Genomic DNA, 24389 nt, shown 5'->3' with positions numbered 1-24389 from the left:
AAAAAATTAAAATTGCTGTTCTTCCACCTGAAAAGAAGCCTCCGTGACTCAATCCTGGCACCCCTGTCAGTCTTGGCTATCCAGGCTGTGCAGCAAAGTGGAGGTCCCATTGAGATCTGGAAAATGGGATTTGTGAATGAGATTGCTCCGTCTGCTGGCTAAATTGAGGAGCGCATTGGGAAGGTAATTTTTTTTTTCATCCCCAGAGATACTTTGAGAGACACTCTCCAAAAGACTACCAAGTATAAAGAGATGTGAGGGTGAATTGAAGGCCTCAAAAAGTAACTGAAACTCTTAAAGCAAAAGGCACAGAAGTAACAAGGAAGACAGCCGAAGATTTTGTACAAACAATAGCTCAAGTTAGCCCCTGATTTATTACAGGAGGGGGCTTAAATGTTAATAAGCCAAGTCAGAGTATTTGTTTCTTCATCCCCAGAGATGCTCTGAGGGATACCCTCCAGTGACTGGCCAGTAGGGAAGTAATAAAGAGGAGGCAGGAGGGTGAATTGAGGCCCTCAAAAGATAGAATGTGTACAGATGTATGTTATTGTGTTGTCTTTTGTGTTCTGGACTGGAGAAAGACATTTGATTCTGGGAACTGCTAAGACTTTAAAATATGGGCCTAAGGATTTGATGCTTTGGAAAAGAGGCTTTGCTTTTGTCTCCACAGAAGATGAGAACCTTATGTGGTTTGATTCACCAAGACCTCCTGAAATGCTGACTTAAAATACCCCCAAGAATGCAGCACCCCGCTCAGCAGGAAATAGCCAAACAGGTTGATGATGACCAAATTCCCTAAAAGACTGTTAAAGCTGGGCCCCTTCAATGGTTCTGGAGCAGGAGCAGCGAGCCTGCTTCCCTGAGTTCTGCTCCTCTTTGTACAGCAGTTTGGACCCAGAGCGAGTGCATCTGGGGCCAGAAGGCAGCTGGAACAGTTGATGCCCGGCCTGGGGGACACCACGGCGGAGTCAGGAGTATCAGCAAATATGGCAAAAAGTGCTGGACCATAAAAGATCAGGAGAAGAGAGACCTTGGAAACACTGCAGCTATGATTGCCATTATTGCTATCTCTGCCACGGCAGATACTGCTGTCAGAGTTGCTCTTTCCCAGACTGTGAAGACAGCTGAGACTGTCAACTAGCTAGCTGAAAGAGTCAGCAATGCTTTGGATATTGAACTTAAACCAACAATGGCTCTGGTTTAGAAGCAAGACTAATCTTTGGATTTTTCAATGGCTAGCTCTTATCATGTTATGTATGTTACTCATGGCACTGTATTGCATGCTTCTGCTACTGTTACGGAACTCAACCGTCATATGAGAGGGGTTTGGAATACTGCTTTTGTTCATTTTCCCACCCAGTTAGTGCATGCTAGATGGTTGCAGCGCTGGTCTGGCTCGTTGGCGCTGTCAGTCTTGGAGATACTTGGTTTAGGGCTATGTGTCTGGGTAGCCACAGACGGGCAATACTTTGGGGGCAGGATGCCACCTCAGATAGGGAATATTAGAGGGCTATTCCCCACAACAGATGAGATATTCCACCCAAAATAACAATAAAATAAAATGGGGGGAGTTGTTGTGATCCAGCTGCCCTCACTCCCCAGACTGACAGCGGAACTTCCTTGTGGTCTGTAACTGGCGAGAATGTTTTTTGTTCTTACTGGTTGGAGGTTTTCCACAGAAGCAGTAGAGGTATAAAAGGCAAAAAAGGTATAAAAGGTAAAAACGTCAGGGCAAAATAAAGGTTGCTGTTCTTCCACCTGAAAAGAAGTCTCCGTGTCTCAATCCCAGCATGCACATACACACACACCGCCACCAATCCTGGCTATCCAGGCCACTCTCGTGCGGCAATTTTTGGATTTGCACATTATGGTGGGTGCAATAGCTTACTAATTCAACTATTTGAAGGAGTAAAGCCAATGCTAATGAGCAACTTGAAAACCGTAAGAGAAATCACTATGCTCTGATTTACCGACCTTCTCTCTCAGCTGGAAATAGAGGAGCGATGAGAGGCACTTGGCAGCCATGTGAGACAACAACTTATCCGAGTTCTGGAGCATCCAGACCTGCAGCAAAACAGGCACAGTTCATCACACTGCTGACGCCTAAAGGCCTAAACAACGTATCCAAATCACTGAACACGGGGCTTACCAATTTGGAATCGACCTCAGCTGACTGCAAAAGGGCTTTAGTCAGCTCTCTGTACCCCTTCTTTGCATGGGCCTCCGTTTCAATAGACAACACTCGGCTCAGGAGCAGGTCAATCACTGTTAACTGAAGGAGTGCCACCTCCTGAGCCCTGCTCATCCGGAAGTGTCTCTTTGCACACTCCCGTGCTTCAGGAAAGGTGGTCAACTCACTGGAGGATGGTCTATGCTGGCCTGGCACACCATCCAGAGCACCATTAACATTTGACCGCGCTAAAGAGGGGGTTGTATAGCCAACTTGCTCTGAGAGGTTTGGGTTGAGATAAAAGATGTAACCATGGATGTCATCCTCAAGGGTGGCTCCAAGAAGTACTTTCTTGTATAACTGGTCCAAAATTTCTTCAACATCTTCCATTTTTTCCAAAATGTATATGGTAAGAGGGTCAAAAGTCCCAAGGGGTAAATACTGAAGACTTAGAAGTACAATGACTCTCTAAGATGTCCCCTCACTGAAGCCTGAAATAGAAAAAGTAACATGATTGTAAGTATTAAGCTGTATTACAAGTGAAAGAAAACTGTGTTCACTTAGTCTCAAGTTAGAGATAATGCTAGTTACTGAGCTCTTCGAATGAAAATTATAACACCTTAAAATCACAATGATAAAATGCATGTTTTATACGCACATATAAGAGCATAAACCTATTTGCAGTGTAGTGTTGTTTTGCTTTTGGTATGTGTGTGTATGTCTGTGTGTGTGTGTGTGTATGTGTGTGAGTGCATTGTGAGTATGAGAATGTGTGTGTGTGTGTGTGTGTGAGTGCATGTGTGAGTGTGAGGGTGTGTGTGTTTCTGAGAAGTGAACCCCAGATCTTGGGCATACTAGGCAAGCACTCAATCTCTGAGCTTCATCCCTATCCCTGTCTATCATTTGTTTTGAGATGGGGTCTGGAAGCTGCCCACAGTAGTAGGCTCACCTTGATCTCACTCTGTAGACCTTGAACTTGTGATCCTCCTGCCTCAGACAAGCGAGTCTCTAGGATCATGAGCCGGCATCACCAGCTTTCTTCTAACAGTTCTAGGTGGCTGCCTCATTTCTCACTCTTGGCAACACTGAAAGTGGAGCCAGACTCCTCTGTATGGGGAGCAGCAAGCACTCTTAAATCTGTTAAGCAACCCCCATCCCATCCCCACCCTACCCTGCCCAAACCCCTACCCTCTCCCGGGCAAATGCTCCCAGCATCATCCACCAGATTCTGATGACCAAAAATGTCTGCAGACACTGTGAGATGCCCCATTTCAAAACCACAGGGATAAATCAAAATTTTTAAACTTCACTCTGATTTATAGATTAAAACCTGAAGTTACATTGCTATACGGCTATTAACTATTAAATTCCAACTTAAAATTATATATGGCATTAAATAACAATGATATTAGGATCCTAAGTCATCTCCTCTGTAACTAAGTAAAAACTTTTTTTTTTTAAGTGCTATCCCAAGAAAGTCAAGAAGGGAAGGAAAAGCAACCCAAACGGAGCAGACTGCACTTGTAATTGAACAGAAATGTACACGTTCGGGTTGTTCTAGAGTTCTCTGGCATGATGGAGACCAGGGGTGAGATACACATGACACATTTAGGAGCAGACATGGCTTTTTAAGCAGAAAATAGGGGCAGCCAGTCAATGTCAGAGGAAACATGCTGTCACTGGTATAAGCAAAAAAGAGGACTCAACCTTCTTCCAGTGGAATGCTAGAGCCTCTGGGACTCTCCTGGACCACCTTACTCCTCCTAAATATAGAGCTTAAAGCCACACACTGACTCCTGATGTTTGGACAAGCAAAGACTCCTCTCCTCCTGGGGAAAAAGAAGCTTTGTGCTTCTTTCTGTAAACTCACTTGAATGCCTCACATCCTCCACATAAATTCAGAGTTCTCTTACATTAAATGGGCTGTGACAGCTGCCTGATTCCCTCATCAATTCCTAAGTTTTTTAAAACCACAACAGTTTTACTCACATAGGCATTTTCCATGGATCCTGACTGTCCTTTGTAAAATTTTACTTTAATTTTATGTATATGGGTGCTTTGCCTGCATGTATGTCTAGGTACCATGTGCATGACTGGTGCTCAGAGAGGTCAGAAGAGAATGCCAGATCCCCTGAAAGTGAAGTTACAAATGGACGTCAGCTGCTATGGTGGCTCGGATGAGAATGGAATCTAAAGACTCTTATATTTTACTTGCAGGCTTGGTCAGCAGTTGGTGGAATTGTCTGGGAAGAATTAGGAGGCATGGACTTACTGGAAGTGGTGTGTTATTAGGGGTGATCTCTGAGGTTTCAAAGTCCACGCTGTTGTCAGCCCCCCCCCCCCTTGCGGATGGAAGGTAAAGTCTCAGCCATTGCTCCATGCCTGCTGTCACGCTCTTCATCATGACCGCCACGGCGCCAACCCTTGGGAATCATGAGCACCCAAACTAAATGCTTTTGTTTACAAGTTGCCCTGGTCACAGCAACAGAAAAGTAACTAAGACACCTGCCGCGTGGATGCTGGGACTCAAACCCAGATCTTCTGGGTGAGCAGCTGGTGCTCGTTGCCACTGAGCCATTTCTCCAGGCCCCGTTGAGCCCCCTCTGCAGCCCTTGACTTTGTCTTAGTAAAATATACTAGTTAACAAAACCCATGGACTCTCCTTCCCTACCTAACTCAGGTCCAACTGCCCCGACACGCTGAACTTCTTCCTCACAGCAGAGCTTATGAGGGTGACCACTCACTCTGTGCCTCCCTTCTACAGCGTGGCCCACGCATAGGTTTTGACTTTCTCATCTTTTATGAAATCTGACATGTATGGTTATTTTGTCTGCATGTATGTCTCTGCAGCACATGATATTTTTGCTCTTTTCCTTTCTTCCTAGTTGGCTTGCCTGACTGTTCTGCAGCAGTCTCACTGTGTGACCCTGGCTGGTGTGGAACTCGCTATGTAGCTCAGGCTAGTCTCACACTCACAGGGAACGGCTGCCATTCCTCCGGAGAGCTGGCATTAGAGGTATGTGCCACCCCCAGCTCAGCCTTTTACCACTTATTCCTTCCCTTCAGCACTTACGGAATCTCAACCGTAGCCACCTCACAGACACAGTTTAGTTGTAGAGAACTAAAATAGAGCAGCTAAATATTAACAAACTTATGGATTTTAAATGTATGAACAAAACTTTTGGTTAAGTCTTCTCTGAATGCTATTTTAAGATTTATTTATTTTATCTTTATTTATGTGCACGTTAGTGTCTTCATGTGGAAATTTGCACTACAAAAACAACAGACTCCAGCCGGGTGGTGGTGGCGCATGCCTTTAATCCCAGCACTCGGGAGGCAGAGGCAGGCGGATCTCTGTGAGTTCGAGACCAGCCTGGACTACAAGAGCTAGTTCCAGGACAGGTTCCAAAACCACAGAGAAACCCTGTCTCGAAAAACCAAAAAAAAACAAACAAACAAACAAAAAAAAACCCCACCAGACTCCAGGAGAGGGCATCAGCTCCTCTGGAGTGTAGTTATAAGTGACCAGCATAGGGAGTGGGAACTGAACTCAGGTCTACTGCAAGAGTAGCAAGCATTCTTCACTCCCTAGGCACCTTCCCAGCCTCTGAACACTACTTGCAAGCTGTAAGGTGCACTTCATACAACTCAATAATCCAGACTTCCCTAACTCTCTTCCATTGGACAATGCTGAGCTTTCCTGTACTCACACAAGCAGCAATGGTGAAGAAGTTCTGTAACTTCGGTATGCTAACACACAGCTAGCCAGAAAATAGCTGGGATGACAGGGTCATATCATCCCTTCTTATTATGGCCATCCCTATTGAGAGGTTTCCCATTAGAGAACACTCTCCCAATTGCAATGGCCAGAATAAAATCAGCTATTGGCAGTTTCCCAGTTACATGTCAGAAATTGACTTCCACATTCTATGTTAAAGTTGAAATCTCTTTTCAGAACAGGTTTCCTTTCTTAGTATGACTAATACTTAGAATATTTAAGGCTTTAGTTATTATCATATGCTCATCTCTTGTCACTAAAATCCTCAGCAACGAATGTATTTTCATTCCAATTATTTATAGCAATAAAAATACTTAAAACAGTATTTCTGTCACCTCAGATTTCCTAAGCAAGAGTAAAACCCCAGCTTGGTCATTCTTCACTGCCATCACCTCACACCAGGGTGAAGTCAATGCCAGTGAGTAACAGTAGAGGGGGTGGCACCGCCTGTTTCCTGGCATGGTAAGACCCAGGCTCCTTGGCAGAAATGGATCCAAGAAATAAGACTAAAAGTTTGTCCATTTTAAATTAAGAAATACATACTCAGGGACAGTTACATAGTTATATGGCTACAGATAGCCTGGAGGGTAAAGGAACAGTCCTAGTTACTTTTTCTATTGCTGTGATAACACACCACGATAAAGAAGACTTACGAAAGCCTTCATTTGGGTTTATAGTTCCAGGAGGGTAACAGCCCTTCATGGCAAGAAAGCTTGGCAGCAGGCAGCAGACATGACAGCGGGAGCAGAAGGGCTCACATCTTGAACCCCAAGCAGGAAGCAGAAAGAGCAAACTCAAAACAGCACGAGTCTTTAAACTCTCAGAGCTCGCTCCCAGTGACATACTTCCTTCAACAAAGCTATGCCTCCTAAACCTACCCAAACTGTGGACCAAGTATCTGAGCATCTGACTGAATGGTGGACTCAACTCATCCAAGGCACCACTGGTGTTTGCTACAGGTGCCTACTGCTAAACCTTAAGGTAGAATTCAGTTCCTGGGTCCTATGGGTGGAAGGAGAGAACTGACTCCCACAAGCTGTTCTCTGACATCAATGCATGCATGCATACACACAAACAAATACTACAATACTAATACATATCTGATTGGGCAATGAAGCTTGGGAGTAGGGCATTTACTACGTATTGGTAAGGTCCTGGGTTCAATCCTCAGCAAGATAATAATAAATATTATAAATGTTTATAGTTTTTATTTATAATTTTACTTACAAATAAAAAAATAAGTATTTATAAATAAATATTCAGATGGTTGTTTTACAGCTGAAAATAACAAAACAAAACACAGACATCAAATACTCAGGGGACAGGCAAGAAACAACCGACTGAGAAGTGCGGGGATGCTTCTACTGGGGCTGGCACAAACCTTCAACTGCACTTTTGATTCACAGTAACCAAATGCACACACGCTCCACAATAAATGTTTGTTGGCTGCCTGTTAAACTCCACCCCAGAAAAAAAGTATTAAAGAAAAAATCTGAAAAAGCAGACTAAGGAATCAACTGGCTGTACTATGTCCCTCAAGTGATTGCCCATGGGCTGGTTCACTGCAAACTGAAATGCCATGCTGGCCTGGAAAGACATGTGCCATTGAAAACCATGCCTGGTAAAATGTGGTCACAGCTGGCTGTCTACTATGGGGCCCTCTGTATGTGGTGATGCTTTGAAACACCTATACAGAGTCTAAAAGTGAAGCCACTACCATGGAAAAGAAATATTTGGAGATGTTTAAATAGGACATGATCATAAAAAAATTATTCCTTAGATGATATTGACTGACAGCTGTTAATTTTTTCTGATATAAAAAATTATCCTTTTAGAAAAAGATCTAATAAAAAATCTTTAGGATCAAAGACCTTGGCCTCTTCCAAAAGTAAGGTACATAAAGCAAAAAGTGATATGCTAGATTCCAACAAAATTAAAACATTTGCTCTCTAAAATATTCTATGTAGAAGCTGAAAGATTGCTGAGGGACAGAGCTGAGTGATAGAGTCCTTAGTCAACACGTGCATGATTAGAGATTCAATCCCGGTAGAGGGAGGAGAAAAAGAGAGAGAGAGAGAGAGAGAGAGAGAGAGAGAGAGAGAGAGAGAGAGAGAGAGAGAGAGAAGGTAAGTTACAAAGAGTTAGTAACATCAAAACTCTCAACAATCATGAATGTTGTACACGGCTCTTCTTGGAAAGTCAGTTCTTCAAATGCAACCAGATGGTTTTGACAACTGCAGACTGACTCAAAGACACCGACACTGGGTGTTAGCAGATCTGTAGAACTAGAACCAGATTCCTAGCAGCCTCGCCTCCCCCGCAAATGGGATCAGACATTTGCTGGTGCTTACCTGTCTTGGAATTTGCAGAAGCTAGAGGAACAAATTGGTTTAGACACAGAAAGGAGGCCACAGAAGCAGGCTGATTTTGTAGCTGAAGGCGACACTGCACAGAGCTGTTGCAAGGCACAGAAGGGTCCCCCGTGGAGGCTGCCCTTTCGAGGTGTTGTCTAATCATGAGTGTAGAGCTGGGATTTGCTGCCTTGCTGGGGAACTGCCTGAAGATCACCATGGAGGGCACTTTTTGTGTCCATAGCAGTCACCCTGGAATCCCTTCACTGACTCACTTGTGCTGGGCTCTGGAGGACAGAACAGAAAAACAAGCCAACTGTGATGCAGAAGAGAAGAGCAAGGCAGATGGCTGATTTCAATGTTGAAGACAATCCCAGGGAATCCCATGTAGGTGTCAAAGAGGCTTATTCTGCATATTTAAAAATCAAGGGTGCAAGCTGACCAGAAAAGGGGATTGTCCCTGAGCAAGCAGTTCCAGGAAGCATTGAAGAAGCTCCCTGGAGGACAGCAGCACAGCAATCCCTCTTCCCTGGCCAGCATGGGTGTCACCCATCGCCACTTCACCTCTTAAGTGAGTCACGGAAAGCGTGCATTAAATGGATTTAAAACTTTGGCTTTGGTACGCATCTCCCAACTGCATTTAGGTCAATAATTACAGAAAAACCACATCCAAGGTGAGGTAGTGTCTCCAAAAATAGCTGAGCCCTATATAAGCTAGCGCTGTCATTTTTAAGTGTCCTTTCTACTCAGCTACACAACAGGAAACAAACAAAAACATAAAAGAACAACAAAAATAACTATAAAGAACGCCAGCTCTCAGAATAGCTGCAGTAACACCCAGAGACACCAAATGCTGGCAAAGATGTGCAGAAATGAGATCTCGGTCAAACAGCTACTCCACAAATTAATCTGGCAGTTTCTTAAAAAGCTGAGCATCTAGTCACCAGATGACCCAGCAACTGGGAATCTGGCACTCATGCCAGAAAAATAAACCATTCACACAAAACCTTGTACAAGATGTCCTTCACGGGGTGCGTGGTTAAACAAAGTGCTGCCAACACACCATGAAATAAATACTTTTCATCAACAACAAAAACCCTATTGCTACATGAGATGACCTAGATGACTCTCAAAGGAACTGTGCTGAGGAGAAAAAGGCAATCCTAGATTTCTGTTCCTGAAGAGCAAATGGCAACTTACTACAGAAGGAAGTCTGCCTGCCGCTGGCTGAGGGCCCCATCTCCTTGGTAGGCAGGGCTATGATGAACAACAGGAGTGCAGTGCTAAAAAATGGACAGGGGAAGATGAAACTCTATGTGACAAAATCACCCAGAACTAAGCACACATTCAAATAAATGCATACAGATAAAGAGAGGAGTCTGGGGGAGGCTGATGTGCTGTGTCAAGATCCTGGCAAGACCGTGTCAATCAAGATCCTGGGCTGTGTTGAGCAAGATGCTGGAGGAATTCAGGAAAAAGGCTACACTGTCTCACTGCATTTTCTTCAAACTGCTTGGGATTCTACAATGACCACAAAGCATAAGAAGTATATTTAGCCAGGTAATGTAGGACCCAGCCCTGACAAGCTCAAAAGAGGCCTGAGTCTCAGTAGTTTACCCTGAGGCAATACCTGGTTCCGATAAAGATCATAAATTGAGACCACCCAGGTACCACTCAGGAACAGACCATCCAAAGGAAATTCCTAATGTTCCAACCAATGTATACAGGATCAGCTGCCAACACACACACCAATTGCTTTTCACCAAGACACCCCTAGACAAATTTCAGTCAATCAGGGGTCCTGAACCTTAGAAATCCCTCACCCCCACCTTGATTACTACAAAAACCCAACTCTAACTGAGCTCGGAGCTCTCTGATTATTCCAATACATTAGACACACGTTGAGTTCGAGTTTGCAAACTTGTGTAAAAATAAATTGCTTTTACATACAGGACTTGGTCTCCTAGTTGGTTTTGTGGGGGGGCTCCATGATCTAGGCATAACAGTGCAAGCAAACAAAATAAACCCCTCCCAAAATTTTTAGGATATAGATACAACTTTGAAGTCTTTGTTAGAAAATGTGATTTCTCATCACTTAACTTCAGAATGATCAAAACTGCCCCTATTTCTAGTTCCATGGCCAATATTACTAAAAGTAAAACATTGACTCTCCTTTTACAAATTTACTAGTTTGCCAAGCAATCCAGGAATACGCCTCAGCTTAAGTCAACAATGGCCCAACTTTAACCACAGCCCAAGTAGCTACATAGTTCAGAGACTGTCTAAGACACTCAACACAGAAGCTGAATCACTCAGGGCAAAGGCTGTCCTTCAGGATTCTGGTTCTGTCCCCATTGAGACATTATAAACTGTGGGGGAACAAGCAGGCTGGGTGGCACATAGGAATGACTTATCAAAATTAAGCAGGCCCAGCCCAGAGTGAACATCAACCAATCGGAACTGCCCTCATTTGCATACCATACTCTACCATCTTGGGGCAGAGAGTTCTGTACTTGTCCAGTCCACTGCTCCCTTGAAGGATTTGTAAGGTTATCGTTTCTACTCTGATATGGATTGGTGAATTCTTTTTACCACAAAAAAATATGACCCATATCATATTTGTCTGCATCGATTCTGGGGTACATCAAATGCTTGTTTCTGTTCTTCATGATCCTAAGTAAGCTACATACATGCTTGGAGACAACTGACAGCCTCTACCTGGGGCAGCTCCCCAGTAGGACCAGGTTTCCATGCTCCAAGGCATGTTCATCTTTGTCCTCTGGGAGTTTCTCTGTCTCAGGACGCTTGAACAATTCCACTAAAAATGAGGAGAGCTAAAAGATTCCTGGCTAGGTAGGACCATGCCCTTGTGGAACAAAGGCTTCCCTTCTCTCCAGTCCTCCAGTGGCAAGATACCAGAGTTGTCTTATACTTTTCAACAGAAGGGCCCACCTGCCGTGGTATCTGACAGTCCCCAACTAAGGACAACTCTGGTGGGATCTGAAGGCTTGGGGTCATCTGCCTAGTCTGTAAGGAAGAAAGGACTGTTTTCTGTTCCTCCTCCCTCTGTGTGCCCAGTGCTCAGTGCAGCAGATCATGGCAGCTCTCCCTGAGTCAATCCACATACACTGTGGGCAATACTTCTCAGGCCCTATGGCTTCTCTTTCCTTCCTTTCTGGCTGTCTTTCCTGAGAATGACTCCATTCATCCGATGATTCCCCATGACATCAGACTGTAGAACCTGGACTGTGAACCCATGTCTCTGACCTTTTAACTGCTGGCAGTGCCAAGACATTCTTTTACTACATTAAATGCCCTCTTTGACATCTGTACCTCAAGTCTCTTGTAGACATCTTCTCAGGAAGGCCTAAAATAAGGCGAGCTATCCCTTGTTGTTAGTGTAGGGAACTGATCTCCCCAGTGTAATGGTTTAAGTAAAATGCTGCAGGTTCCCAAGTGGTGGCAGTGGGCAGCGGGACATGAGACCATGCGACAGGTCCCCAAGCGAGTGGGTCCTGAGACCACAGCAAGCCACGAAGGCAGCCAAGTCCCAGGCAGGAAGCGCATGGTGGGTGAGAGATTGAGATGAATAGGCACACCATGTAAAGTGAAGTTAGATATTTATTTAGTGGGTTATGGAAGGGAAGGGGAGAAGGGGAAAAGCGGAGAGAGAGGGAGAATGGGAGAAGGAGAAAGAAACAAAGAGGGGGAAGGGGAGAGGTGGGGAGAAGGGAGAGACAGAAGTTGCCTCTGAGGGGGGGGGACTCAGGCTGGAAGCTGAAGATCAGCTTGCCTCAGAGGACAGGGGAGGGTGTGGGTGTGGCTTGTCTCTTAAAGAGACAGAACAGACCATTACATCTAGTCATGAGACAGTCACCTTCTTCAAACCAGACTCACCATTAGGGATGGTGTGTACAATTGTTTCATGGCTTAGCCCTGAGACGGAGGCATGGCTCCTAATCAGTACCCTCAACTGCAATCTAATCTCCAGTTTGCTCTGTTCTCTTAACAACATTTGAAAATGATTTCATGTTCACCAGAGCCATGCTATCATGTCCCCTTCCCCCAGCTCCAAATCTTCAAGGAACCTACTGTGGGTGTTGGCCAGGTTCTTTGGGTCTTTAGGAGGGCAGGAGTTGTCCCACCTCATCCTACCAACCACTATCCACACCCACCTTCTCAATAGAGCTCCCCCACATCCTGAGGCCTTGCCACCCTCTCCCTCACCTGGTTGCAGAAAACCTTCAGGGAACAAATACCTCCCGCTGGACAGAATAGGCCTAATACCCCTTTGGTGAGGGGCCAACAGAGAACTGGAAACCATCAGAGTCCATGTTCTCTTTCCCATACCTGTCTCTACCCACATAGAAACTGAACAGCTCTTTTAATCAAGACCCTTTCATTCATTAAAGAATTTTATATCATATATAAACTGTTTCCTTGACTTAGTTAGGGTTTCTATTGCTATGAAAAGATACCATGACCACAGCAACTTTTAAAAAGAAAGCATTTAATTAGGACAGCTCACTTATAGTTTCAGAGGTTCAGTTCAGTATCATCATGGTGGGGAGCATGGCAGTGTGCAGGCGGACATGGTGCTGGCTACATCTTAATCAGAAGGCAACAGAAAGTGGTTGTGATACTGAGCAAAGCTTAAACAAAAGAGACTTCAAAGCCCACCCCTAGTGACACACTTCCTCCAACGAGGCCACACCTTCTTCAACAAGGCTATACTTCCCAATAGTGCCACTCCTTATGAGTTTATGGGTGTTATGGTAAAAGTAAAATGGCGCCATTCCCGGAGTGGCCCATGGGCCACAAGTGGCAGGGAGCCACATGGCAGTTGAGAGCCACTCGGCAGGTAAGAGACAGAAACCTATTAGTCATGCCATGCCAAGAAAGTGGGTATTTATTTAGTGTGTTATGGGAGGGAAAGGGGGTGAGAGGAAAAGGAGGAGAGCAGAGAGAGAAGCAAAGAGAGAGGTGGGGAGAGGAGAGGAGCCACAGTAGCAACTACAGAGACAGAGAAGGAAAGGAAAAGAACTCAGGCGGGAAGCAAAAGAAAGATCTGCTTGCCCCAGTGGAGGGGAGGTGGGGCAGTAGGCGGGGCTTGTTTCTTAAAGGGATAAGGACAGACCATTAGTATGGAGGCCAAATACATTCAAACAATCACACTCCTATACATGAGTAATTTGGTTAAAAGCCAAGAAATGGGTCAGTGAGGCTCATGTCTATAACCCCTGTGCACTGGTTAGATTTTTCTGTCAACTCGACACAAGCTAGAGTCATGTAGGAAAAGGGAATTTCAATTAGTATCATGCCTCTATAAAGAAGTCTACAGGGTATTATCTTGATTAATGATTGCTGTGGGAGGGCCCAGTCCAGTGTGGGTGATGTCATCCTGGGAAAGTGAGCCGGAGGTAAAAAAGAAAGCAGTTTAGCTGCCCATGGAAAATAAGCCAGGAAATGCATTCCTCTGAGGTCTCTGCTTCAATTCCTAACTCCAGGATCCTGTCTTGACAGACTACCAGATACAAGTCTGAAATAAACTTTCCTCCCCAACCTGCTTATGGTCATGGTGTTTATCACAGCCATAGGAACCAGACTAAGATGCCATGGAAGCCCCTCCTGGGAAAGACACAGTTTCCAACAGACCCTGGGTTAATTTACCCAGATAAGGCTCTAGATGGTGGAGTCATAATCACCTGTGCTGATGGTTGGCAGAAGAGATGAAAAGGACCACAAGGAAACCTACGAATTAAATCAAATTGAGAGAAGTAAAAGAGGCCCAGTGAGTTACCAGCTTCGCTTCATTCCGGAGTGGCCATGAATACACACACACTAACCTGGATGGAGGAAGTCCCACAGGCTTTGCCAGCCTCAAGGCCCATTTCATCAGCCAAACTTCCTTAAATATCAGACAAAACTTTAGAATCTAGACAGACCCCAATTCCCTTGACCCACTTTACAAGATATATATAGCTCTTTAAGATATTCACCGATGGGGGGAGGCCTCAAGGACCAAGAAGAAAAGGCAGTGTGACAATCAACAGGCCCAGCACATAAGAGTAGTCATAGACCACGCCTATGCCAGAGCAGCCCTAGGTACCTTCCCCATATGGTCCCATCCTGTATGCTAAAGCCCAAGTTGATTAAAACTTTCCTAATTTACAAGAACCCTCACTGGGTTGTTACAACTGTTGCCAAGTAGGACACTGTTGCCAAGTAGGACACGTCATTCACTGTCAAAATCCATGTGCCCACCACCTTGCCCATAACTGGAACTGTAGGACACTGAGAAAGGGGTTGTCCCTTCCTGGCTCAGGAGGGGGCCCATCTCAACAAAAGAAGGCCACAGGGCTCTATGGCCAGAAGGACTGACAGTGACTTTTGATTCTGTTTCTTTGTTATAAGGCCACTGTGGAAAGGAGCCATCTTCAGCTCCCAAGATTTCCCATCTCTATGGAAGAGCCTTGAACAACAGTTTTGTTCTTAGGAGCTGGAACCAGGGGGATGGCAGCATCTAATACAAACTTGATCCTTCCTGGCTAGCTCTGTCACTGCAATTGTCCAAGGGCTATCTGTTTCTAACGCACCACAGACTTAGACTGCCATTAGAAAAGTTTGGAGCCGGAATACAGCTCAGTGGTGGGGCATGCGTCTAGTATGTGTGAGCTCCTGGGTTCTAGTCCAGAACCGCCACCACCGCCTCTCAATTTAGTACTAGAAGAATCTCAAATATGATATAGGCAATATTCTCAAATTCGAGCATCAGAATTCCCCAGAAGACTAGCTACAACATGGGCAACATGCTCACCCTCGACCCCAGATTCTGATTTTGTGGATCTGGAAAGGTTCAAGAATTGGATCAAAGATGACACTAAAATTTTATGCTCAAGCTTTAATTTATTGATGAAAAAGCTGAGTTCCCTGGTTTCATATCAAACTGTGCTAAGCATTTTCTAAAAATGGAACATCTTATTAAAATTAAAAGTGATGGTTTTCTACTCTTAGTTACTCATGATTAAGCTTCAAAAATCAATCTTCCATGGGAAAGATTCACCGTTCTTTCTCACCCCACATCTTCTTAACTGTCCCTCATTTCAGCATCCTGTTTGCTGGGCCAGTGTGATTTCTCCACTCACCCCTACCCCTCTTTCTACCAGGTATAGCTGGATTATGGCTACAAGGATGTCACTGGGTGACATCTGGTCCACTGTGGTCCTATTCCATAATTGCCAGATCCCTACACAGTTCCATCCAGAATGGTACCCATCATTCAGAGCACAAGCTACTATTTTTCTCTACTACCAACTGCTTTAGAGACTATACATGGCTTAAGGGGCAGTGTCCTACATAGACAACATAAATTATTAGGAAAAATTTCCAAGCCCCAGATTATAGAGAGTAACCAAATTATAGTGGCTACATTTGGGGTTGGAAATTCCTCCAATAAATCACTGTTTAAGAATTGAGTATTTAACCACTGAAAACAAAAAATAAACAAACAAACAAAAACATGTTGTTTTATAAAAGATCCACTAGTTAATATTCTTTTATGATGAACCAAACACTACACACACATAGGTATGCACACACAAAGATTTATGTGTGTGTGCCACATGTTCAGGAGCCCGCAGAGGCCTGAAGAGAACATCAGATCTCATGAAGCTGGCATTACAGGTGGTTATAAAGCATCTAAGGTGGGTGAGAAACTGAACTCAGGCCCTTTGCCAAGCACTGTATGCACTTGAGAAGTCGGATTTCTGAGGTGCACTAGCCAGCCAGCCAAACTGGTGAGCTCCAAGCCATTAAGGATCTTGACTCAAATGAGGCTGATGGTGTTTCTGACACCCAAGGTTGTTCTGTGGCATCCATCCAAACAAGCATACGTATAAACCCACAACCTCCCCCCCCCCCACACCAACAAACTGGCTTCTGCAGTCCAGGGAGTAGTCAAACGAATCTGGTTAATTCCTGTGACTGCTTCTTCAAAGGACAGAAAGCCCATCATTAAGATAAGGGTGAGGTTTTTCCTGGGGTTTCTCAGGACAAGGAAGAACAGCCCAGGTTTCCTTCAGCAGGAACTGTGAACTTCAGTGGACTCGTGGCTTATCTGGTGAAGGAAGACCCTGGGGTTGTCTCTCTTCTCTAGCCAATAGTTTGCAAGAAGAACAATGTCTGACTTGGCTGCAGCATCCAAGTGCTGCCCTCAGTGAAGTCATTGCTTAAAAACAAATTAAGAATATGTAACCTTGTTTAAAGTGGCTTTCAGTAGTAACAGACAGGCGGGGTCAGAACAATCAAGAAACAGGTTTTAAGGCAACAACGAAATGAACCAGAGAAACAGGAAAACCAGTTTATTACTAAGGGTGTAGAGGCCTGGCTACCACACCTGCATCAAGAGATGCTACCTACAAAGTAAGGAGCATCGCTCCTCACACGTCCCTGGACTGCAAGGTTCTTAAGAGCAGGTGTCTTCTGACAACTGTGGATGATGGAAGGAACAAAACTGCTTCCTCCTGTGAAAAGCCATATAATAGTCTAGGCTGGGGCATGGGCTCAGAGGTATACACACTCACTGCTTTGCAGAGGACCTGAGTTCCGTTCCCAGAACTCACAGTGGCTCACCCACCACCCTCTGTAGCTGCAGTTCCAGGGGATCTGACAACCTCTTCTGGCCTCCTCAGCACCAGCACACATGTGGTGCACAGACACACAGGCAAACAATCATTCCCATAAAACAGAAAGAAATACATCTTAAAAGGAAAAGTGCAACACTGAAACCCCTAACTGCCTACTTCACATCAAAGTGAAAAAACACCCCAGAGGAGTGGCTTCCACACCAGGGAGGTCAAAGTGCACCAAGGAAGGATGTCTGCCTTGCTGCATTCAGGACACATTCAGTTATTTTGGTAGCATGATTTAAGAACTGGGCCTAACATGATCCTGTATAAGAATATTACACTAAAAAAAAAAGGTAGGGCTTACTACTAGGAGCTAGAAAGACCAATCATTAAGTTTTATTTTGAAATAAATATATGCAGTTATTGTATAATGTCAAAAAAATCTTGGAAGTTTAAAACATAGTAAATAATCAACATTAAGTCAGCCTCTGACCTCCATATGCAATCATATATACACAAAAAATAAACAAATGTGAAGTTTTTTAATTAAAAACAATCATGCTATATTAAGATAAAATCATGAAATTAAATCAGGGTTTCTTGTTGAAATACACTTACTATTTTTTATATTTTGAGAATATTTGTAGTCTGATTTTAGGGGTAAGAATCTTTGTATTGTGTTTATATGCAATCACTGCCCTATCCTCAAATAAACAGAATGGCACACAGGTATTTGTATAGCTGCTTAACTGGGAATATGCATGGAGTTGGCTAATTTAAATTCACTTCTTGTATAGAGTACTAATATCTTCCATTTTGTAAAGAGTTAACCCTCTGTCATCTTCTAACTATTTCTAAAACAAACAATAGCGTAAGGCTGCCTAGCAGGTGTGAGTCTCTGGGTTGGATCCCCAACACTGCAACAAAAGCAACCAAAGAGAAAGCGAGCTCCACCTGCTCCAAAGCTGTGTGAGCTGAACTGCATTCGAGTCACAGAATTATAATTTGAGAATTAGAACATCTGATAGCCGAGGTCAATAACGGACTCTGGGTTCTCCGCTAGCACACCCTGCAAAATTCTGGCTATCTGATGCTCTTCCTGTTATCTCTATATCGTTTGGAAAAATTGTTGCAACTCAGCTGTGGGATTTTAACAGGAAGATGGCTGAACAAGCCAAGCAGAGAGAGCACAGTGACCCTCACAGGCTGCTGCCAGACCTCCCTTTCTCTGAAGCAGCAGCGGCATCTGGCCCGAGCTCTGCCACTGTGCTCTGTGCGGTAGTGTCTTCTCCCTACCTCACACACCGATTCCACTTCTCTCCTCCTCTCCTGCCTGATGCTATCCTTAGCAAATTTTCTAAAAAACTAACTTGGAAAGTACATCCGAACTATAAAAACTTTAACAAATGTAGAGATCTAATAGTATTTTACCCATGGTTCACAAATTAGGTAACATCTCATTTACTGATTGTTCTCCTCTTTCTTCCTTCTTTCCCCCTGTAATGCTCAGGATTAAGCCCAATGCCTTGCACATGCTAGGTAAGTACTCTACCCAGAGTCAAACTCCAAACATCATATAAACATATAGAACAGGCATTCTAAGGACCTGTGCTCCACAGGAAGAAAAACAAAAGCAAAGTACAAAAGATGTTCACTTCTGAGCCACTTTCTTTCTTCCAAGCTGGCTCAAGTACAGTGGATTCCAGTGAGTCACTGTTGTACACCTTAAACTTTTTATTTTTATCATTATTAAAAAAAAACTGGCTTATTTCAAAGTTTAATTTAGTTACCTGTACTTAGTACCAAAGACTCGTCTGGTTTGGTCTAGCGGGCTGGTTAGGCCTGGTGCAAAAGCAAAGGCCTCCAGCAGGTTTCTTTCACATGACCATAAAATAGTAGCAAGCCATTGTGAGCAAATCTTAAAAGCTCTGGGCTAGATTATTTCTTGTAATTCTCAAATCCCGTAACCCCGAGAGCACTGGAGACTTCACGCAGGGCCTTATGGGGAATTACTCCCATTACAATCACTTTCAGACAAAGCCTAAGCTAATTTGTAAGTTTTTCATGTTTTAAATGCACTGAAAGGTAAAGGAGTTTGGCTAAAGCCAAAGTGTTCCGGTCTCCAAACTGTCTGAGACACTCCTTTGTTTTTACAGTACATCACTGCAGGGCAAAAAGATGGCATGCCACCAAATAGTCTTTGGTAGAACTGGTTTCTATTTATATGTCAGGCATCCATTTTAAGCAGAAATGTCAGTGTTTGAAATTACAGCAAGCTGACTGATTGACAGAGAGCACCAAGGATAAAATTGAGGATTAACAGGCTTTGGAAAATATGTGGAATCTTTCAAAATAGTTTGTGTCCCTGTTGCTGCTGCTGCTGTTTGTTTGTTGCTGGGATTCTGAAGCTGCTTGCGGAGTGGCCCATAGTCCTAGGAGTAAGCTGCGGCACAGCTGCAGGCTCTACAGACATTTGGTCTAAATTAATAGCCAGAAAGAGATTGAAAATGTCCGGTCTGACAACCTGGTTCTTATGGAAACAAAATGACACATTTTCTAATCTAATTAAGCAGTTATTAAAGATGTCCCCTTCTGGGCTGGCAAGACGGCTCGGCGGACAAAAAAAAAGCTTGCTGCCAAGCCTAATAACCTGAGTGTGATCCTTGGAACCCACACAGGGCAGAGGGTGAACATCCTCCACACATAACGCAACGGTACATGGACATCCCACACAAACACACACAATAAAATAAGTGTAAAAAATAACTAAAGATGTTCTGAGAACTTGTATTCTCTGAGAAGCTTTATATTGAAGGAGGGAAAGAAACCTGTGGTGATGGAGGAAGGTCATTGGTTAATTATAATAAACCAACTGCTTGGCCTCATAGCTTAGAACATAGATGGGAGGAGTAAACAGAATAGAATTCTGGGCGGAAGAGGAAGTGAGGTCAGACTCTGTTCTGTTCCCGGAGAGACCCGACAGCTCTGCTCTCTGGAGCAGAGACGCCATGCTCAGCTCTCCCAGGCAACTCCAACCCAGAATGGACATAGGCTAGAATCTTCCTGGTAAGCACACCTTGGGGTGCTTACACACATCATTAGAAATGGGCTAGTCCAGGTGCGAGAATTAGCCTGTAAGGGCTAGAGTTCATGGGCCAAGCAGTTCTTAAATGAATACAGTTTCTGTGTTGTTATTTCGGGCATGAGCTAGCCAAGTGGCTGGGGTGTTGGGGACGCAGCCCCGCCGCTTCCTATTTCAACACTGTGGGGCTCACTAAGGGGAACAGTAATTTAATCATTAGCACATACTGGTCATATACCCTGATGCCTGGGATGCCACCTTTAAAACAAAGGCCTCTACTACTCATCCCTATTATTTTCATAAAAACTTAAAATTTTATCAATAGGTCTCCTGGCCAAGGGGACAGATTCTCTAAAGGGAATGTAGGCCTACGTTCACATAGGTAACAACTGTCCATTTTTCCATTAAAAAAATAAAAAAGGCTGCCTTTTCTAAAAGCACACTGGCTTTTGCTTTTGGTAAGGCAGTCTGTAAAGGAGCTCCTTCTCCATCACCCTCTCCGGATCCTCTTCCTCTCCTGGTCTCCTGTCAGGACCCCTCAGAGCACAGCCCTCTCTACCCCCTCTCTCAGAATAATTCCATGAACTTCTATGTCTTCATTTTTACTTCTGCAAGTGAGAGGTTAGCGCCTTTCTGGGCTGTGCACAGTAACTCCTTGACGTACCATGGGGCTGCATTCCAGCAAACACACCAGAAGCAGAAAACCCACTTATAACCTAACTTACTGACCATGTCTAGCATACTCAGCTGGGCCAACTTCATCTAATACAAAGCACTTTATAATGGAGTCCTTTAAGTGCTGTGCCACGGGAGAAACCATAGCAGTCTGTGTATAGGATGCTTAGGGAAGCCTGCTACAGATATGAGGGGATGTGAAAACACAATAACCAACAAATACAGGAAACTCTAGAGCACTGGCTGTTTTCCCTGGTGACCGTGCAGCTGCCTGGGAGCCATGGCTAGCCACCACTGCCCAGCATCTTATCGGACTGGCTATCTTTACTCCAAGAAAAAATTTACAAAATGTGAAGTTAGGCTTCCATTGACTGCTAACAGTGAGCCTGTGTTGAAGTGCTCACACGCCTCCTGCAGAACTCCACTTGGAGATGCCACAGGTACTCTGACCACAGACGCGACTCATTCCATGCCCTTCACGCTCACTTTTCTCTCTACTCCTCCTCAGCTGGGTGTATGGAGTCCGCAGCAGCTACGTATGGAGGCTGGAAGCCTTGCATTTTGGAAGCCTTCCTTACTCCACTTCCCCTGTCCTCACTGCCACTGGTTCAGTCAACCACTTCTACCCTACACAGCCCATGGATTCGTTCCTAAATGTTTTATCTTGGCTCACCCTGCATCCATCCACACACTGAAGAATCGATTTTGCTTAGGATAATGTCCCAAACTCCAAAAACGCATGGCCTAGCAGGGCCCTTAAGACCTGCCTATTTGGGTCTCTTTACTTCTGTGCCCACAAACTAATTTGTAAGGTTTTCCTGAGGTCCCCAAAGACTCTACAATTGGAAAATACCCAGGCTTTCACTAACCCTCTTTCTGATGAAAGCATGTTCCGCAATCTCTCTTCTCTCCGTCCCTAGAAACATTGTATATACTCAAGTCAAGGCTCCTTGTCAAAACCACAGTATTTACTTCACTGTATTGTCCTCTGATGTTTTCAGTTTTACTCCGTCCCCCCACTCCCCATCTCTGTCTATGACCTTTGCTGGGAATGAATGAATCTAGTTCATAGGTAACTCCTATGGAAGACATAAGGGTTTTGAATAAATGAGTAACAGCCTAGAAGAAAAGAACCAAAGGCAAATTGAACACTTTGACTCCCACCTGCTGCAAAGTATCTCAATAAATGCAACAACGTCTGCAGTAATCCAGTTCCCCATAACAGCTTTCTCTATGGAGTGATCATTGCAAAACATAAAGAGACCATAATCCTTCCAGCATGACCTACAAAGTCCTGCAAAATTTGCAGCCTGTCCACACCCCCTAATCCCATTTCCATCTTTCTCCCCTTTACTCTGCTTCGGCCATAGGCTTTCCTTCCATACTTCTAAACAGTAAAGCTTATTCTAGTTCCAAAGGCATTGTGCTTCAGATTAGCTATGCCTGCAAAGGACTTCCCTCAGGTTTTTGTTGGACTAGTTTTTTTTTTCCCCCATTCAAGTTGCACAAATGCAATTCTTTGCGAGATATCTTCTGCCAATCTGAAAGAGCCCATCACAACCTAGTCAAACTGAATTCCATTACTTTGTGTGTTTTTTTCCCTAGTCATTTTGCGGTTTCATCTTTTCTTGTTAAGATAAAAGCAAAAGATGGTTTACAAAGTCTCTCCAACAACTAGAGCAGTACCAAGCAACCAGTAAACACTTGCTAAACGAAGAAAGCACTTAAACACACATCAATATGCCCACTCTGAATCTCTCCCCACCCCCACCCCCGCTCGTTTCATTCACAGGAAATCGCGAGGACCGCTATCCTTGCAGGAAAGCCCTCGAACCCTCACCGCGATCCCAAAGAGCGTGCTCCCTTGCAGGCTGGGCAAGGCGTCCACAGCCTGGAAGCTAACCGGGTCTCAGAGACCGACAGATGCACCAAGGACCCGCGGCTCGCTTCCCAGAAGCGCGGCGGAGCGGCGGCGAGTCAGGGCCCACCTCGCTTGCCCTCGGCTCTGTCGCCGCGCCAGTCGCTCAACCTACCGCTTACACGCCGCTGTCGAGCCCAGCTCAGCCCGGGCTCCGGGTGACCTGGCTGCCAGCCGGCCGGGCCGCGCTGCCATCACCCCGCCACTGGCATCCGCCGCTGCCCGCTCCGGGCCACCGTACTCCACAGAAGGCCTCACCGGCCCCTCCCTCAGCGTGCGTACCAGCCCCATTCGTAGTACAGTGTTTCTTAGCAACCGCTTCGAGTCTCCAGGCCGGGGGTGGAGCCTCGAAAACCACCGCGGGGAAGCGGAGGGACAAAGCGAGAACGACCAATCGGAGACGAGTTCCAGTCCCTACCGGCCCGCCTCCTCTGATTGTCGCGAATCCGCAGGCGGCTTTACGGCAGCCAGGGGGTGGGGGCCTCTGGGTGAAGAGAAGGAAGCAACCAACCAACCAAGTCTCCCCCACCCCGTACCCCCACCTCCACCCACCGCGGATCTGGTTTACGGCTTGGAGCGCAGGCTCCAGTGCGGCAGCTGATTGGTTGCCGAAGGCTTGGTCCCATCCCAGTGACCCCAAAGTGCTGGAAGGAGGGGGCGGGGGTGGCCCAGTGCAAAGTGCATCCCGAAAGCCCCCTGTCGGGACACCCCGCTGCTGACACTTCGGACCTGGTACGATTTGGGGTCTCCCTGTCCCCAGACCTCTTGAGTCCCTCGGTAGCTGGAAGCCTCCGGCCCGGCGCGCGGCAGACCCCTGATCTGAGCCCCTGGACTGGGACTGCCCCCCCACCCCAACCCGAGCCGGCACTTCCTCCCTGCACCCCTTCCCGGAGGCTGCCCCTGAGGCCAAGACCGCCACCTCCCACCGGATCGGCTATCTGGATGCTCTCCGGGTTGGGGCCGTGAAGCACCGAGGAGGTTCAGGAACGCGGTGTCCGGCCCTGCCTGGGGTGTTTCTTCAATGGAGAAGTTGGTGAATGTGGAGGAGGCTGAAAGGAGAGAGAGGAGCTGCAGCTGAAGGGACAGGTAAAGTCAGTTTCTTCCTCCCCACTGCCCCCCCTCGAGGGGAAGGGGCTGACTGGGTGTGGGAGGAAGGAGAAGAGAAGCCCTGCTTTCGCCTGCCTGCCCTTGCCACTCTCCAGCCTTTCTTAGCTCCCCCATCCTCAGAGCCCTCTCCTCGCCCCTGGACTCACTGCACTTCTCATTGGTTTCTGTTTTCCAGATCTGAGCTGGCTGGAAGACACTCGTGAGCAGAAGGGGACCTACCCACCCACCCAGGGGACCTACCCACCCACCCACCGGAGAAGCAGCAGCGAGACTGCTTTGGACCGGCATCCTCTCTAAAGGTAAAGACCAGGCCGCCCCTCCCCCATTGTTTATTCCTCGCCCCTACCTCATTAAGCAGTGCTTTATTTTCAGGGTGGTTGCCTGGGAAGGCAAGCTTTCCTAGACCCTAGGTTCCTAGCCAAAAGAGAAACACAGCCCTTGTCTGATCCTTAACATCTCAATAACTTCTCCAACCCAGAAACATCCTCTGGTTCCCGTGTTTTGCATTCTCCTTTGGTACACTGTGTCATTTTCTCTGCTCTGAGGCTTTGAGACCTATCGGTAGCTCCCCGCCTTCCTTACTCTCATAGGAATTCCTCGATTCCATGTTAATTGCTTGTTAATTCTGAGCGATGCTACTTTTAACTAAACCACAGTTTACTGTCGTCGTGTCCCCGCCCC

The 24389-nt window shown here is 45.6% G+C and overlaps 2 protein-coding genes across 7 annotated transcripts in view; one reads left to right on the top strand and one right to left on the bottom strand.

Annotated features, from left to right (window-relative positions):
• The window catches only part of Lins1 (lines homolog 1), a 29101-nt gene extending 6222 nt beyond the window's left edge, over positions 1-22879 (bottom strand). Inside the window, exons 1-5 of one of the 5 annotated variants that reach the window (XM_050149189.1) lie at positions 22717-22879; positions 9500-9582; positions 8300-8586; positions 2150-2661; positions 1975-2064 (exon numbers count right to left, since the gene is read on the bottom strand). In XM_050149189.1, the coding sequence (XP_050005146.1) occupies positions 1975-2064; positions 2150-2560 (501 nt within the window). In that variant the 5' untranslated portion in view covers positions 2561-2661; positions 8300-8586; positions 9500-9582; positions 22717-22879. Of the gene's footprint in view, positions 1-1974; positions 2065-2149; positions 2662-3119; positions 3278-4442; positions 4594-8299; positions 8587-9499; positions 9583-22716 lie in introns of all 5 variants that reach the window. The other 4 variants (XM_050149186.1, XM_050149185.1, XM_050149184.1 and 1 more) reach the window with 4 other exon arrangements.
• A 660-nt stretch (positions 22880-23539) lies between these two features.
• Asb7 (ankyrin repeat and SOCS box containing 7) overlaps positions 23540-24389 on the top strand; it is a 57128-nt gene continuing 56278 nt past the window's right edge. For both annotated transcript variants that reach the window (XM_050149148.1, XM_050149147.1), the window contains exons 1-2: positions 23540-23687; positions 23884-24007. The gene's annotated coding sequence lies outside the window, so the exon portion shown is untranslated. The remainder of the gene's footprint in view (positions 23688-23883; positions 24008-24389) is intronic.

This window comes from Alexandromys fortis, unplaced genomic scaffold, assembly GCF_014885135.2.
Source record: "Alexandromys fortis isolate MF-2015 unplaced genomic scaffold, M_Fortis_MF-2015_v1.1 scaffold_67, whole genome shotgun sequence".
NCBI lineage: Eukaryota > Metazoa > Chordata > Mammalia > Rodentia > Cricetidae > Alexandromys > Alexandromys fortis.
Note: the sequence above shows the minus strand (reverse complement) of the source record. Positions and strands in the feature narration are given on the sequence as shown.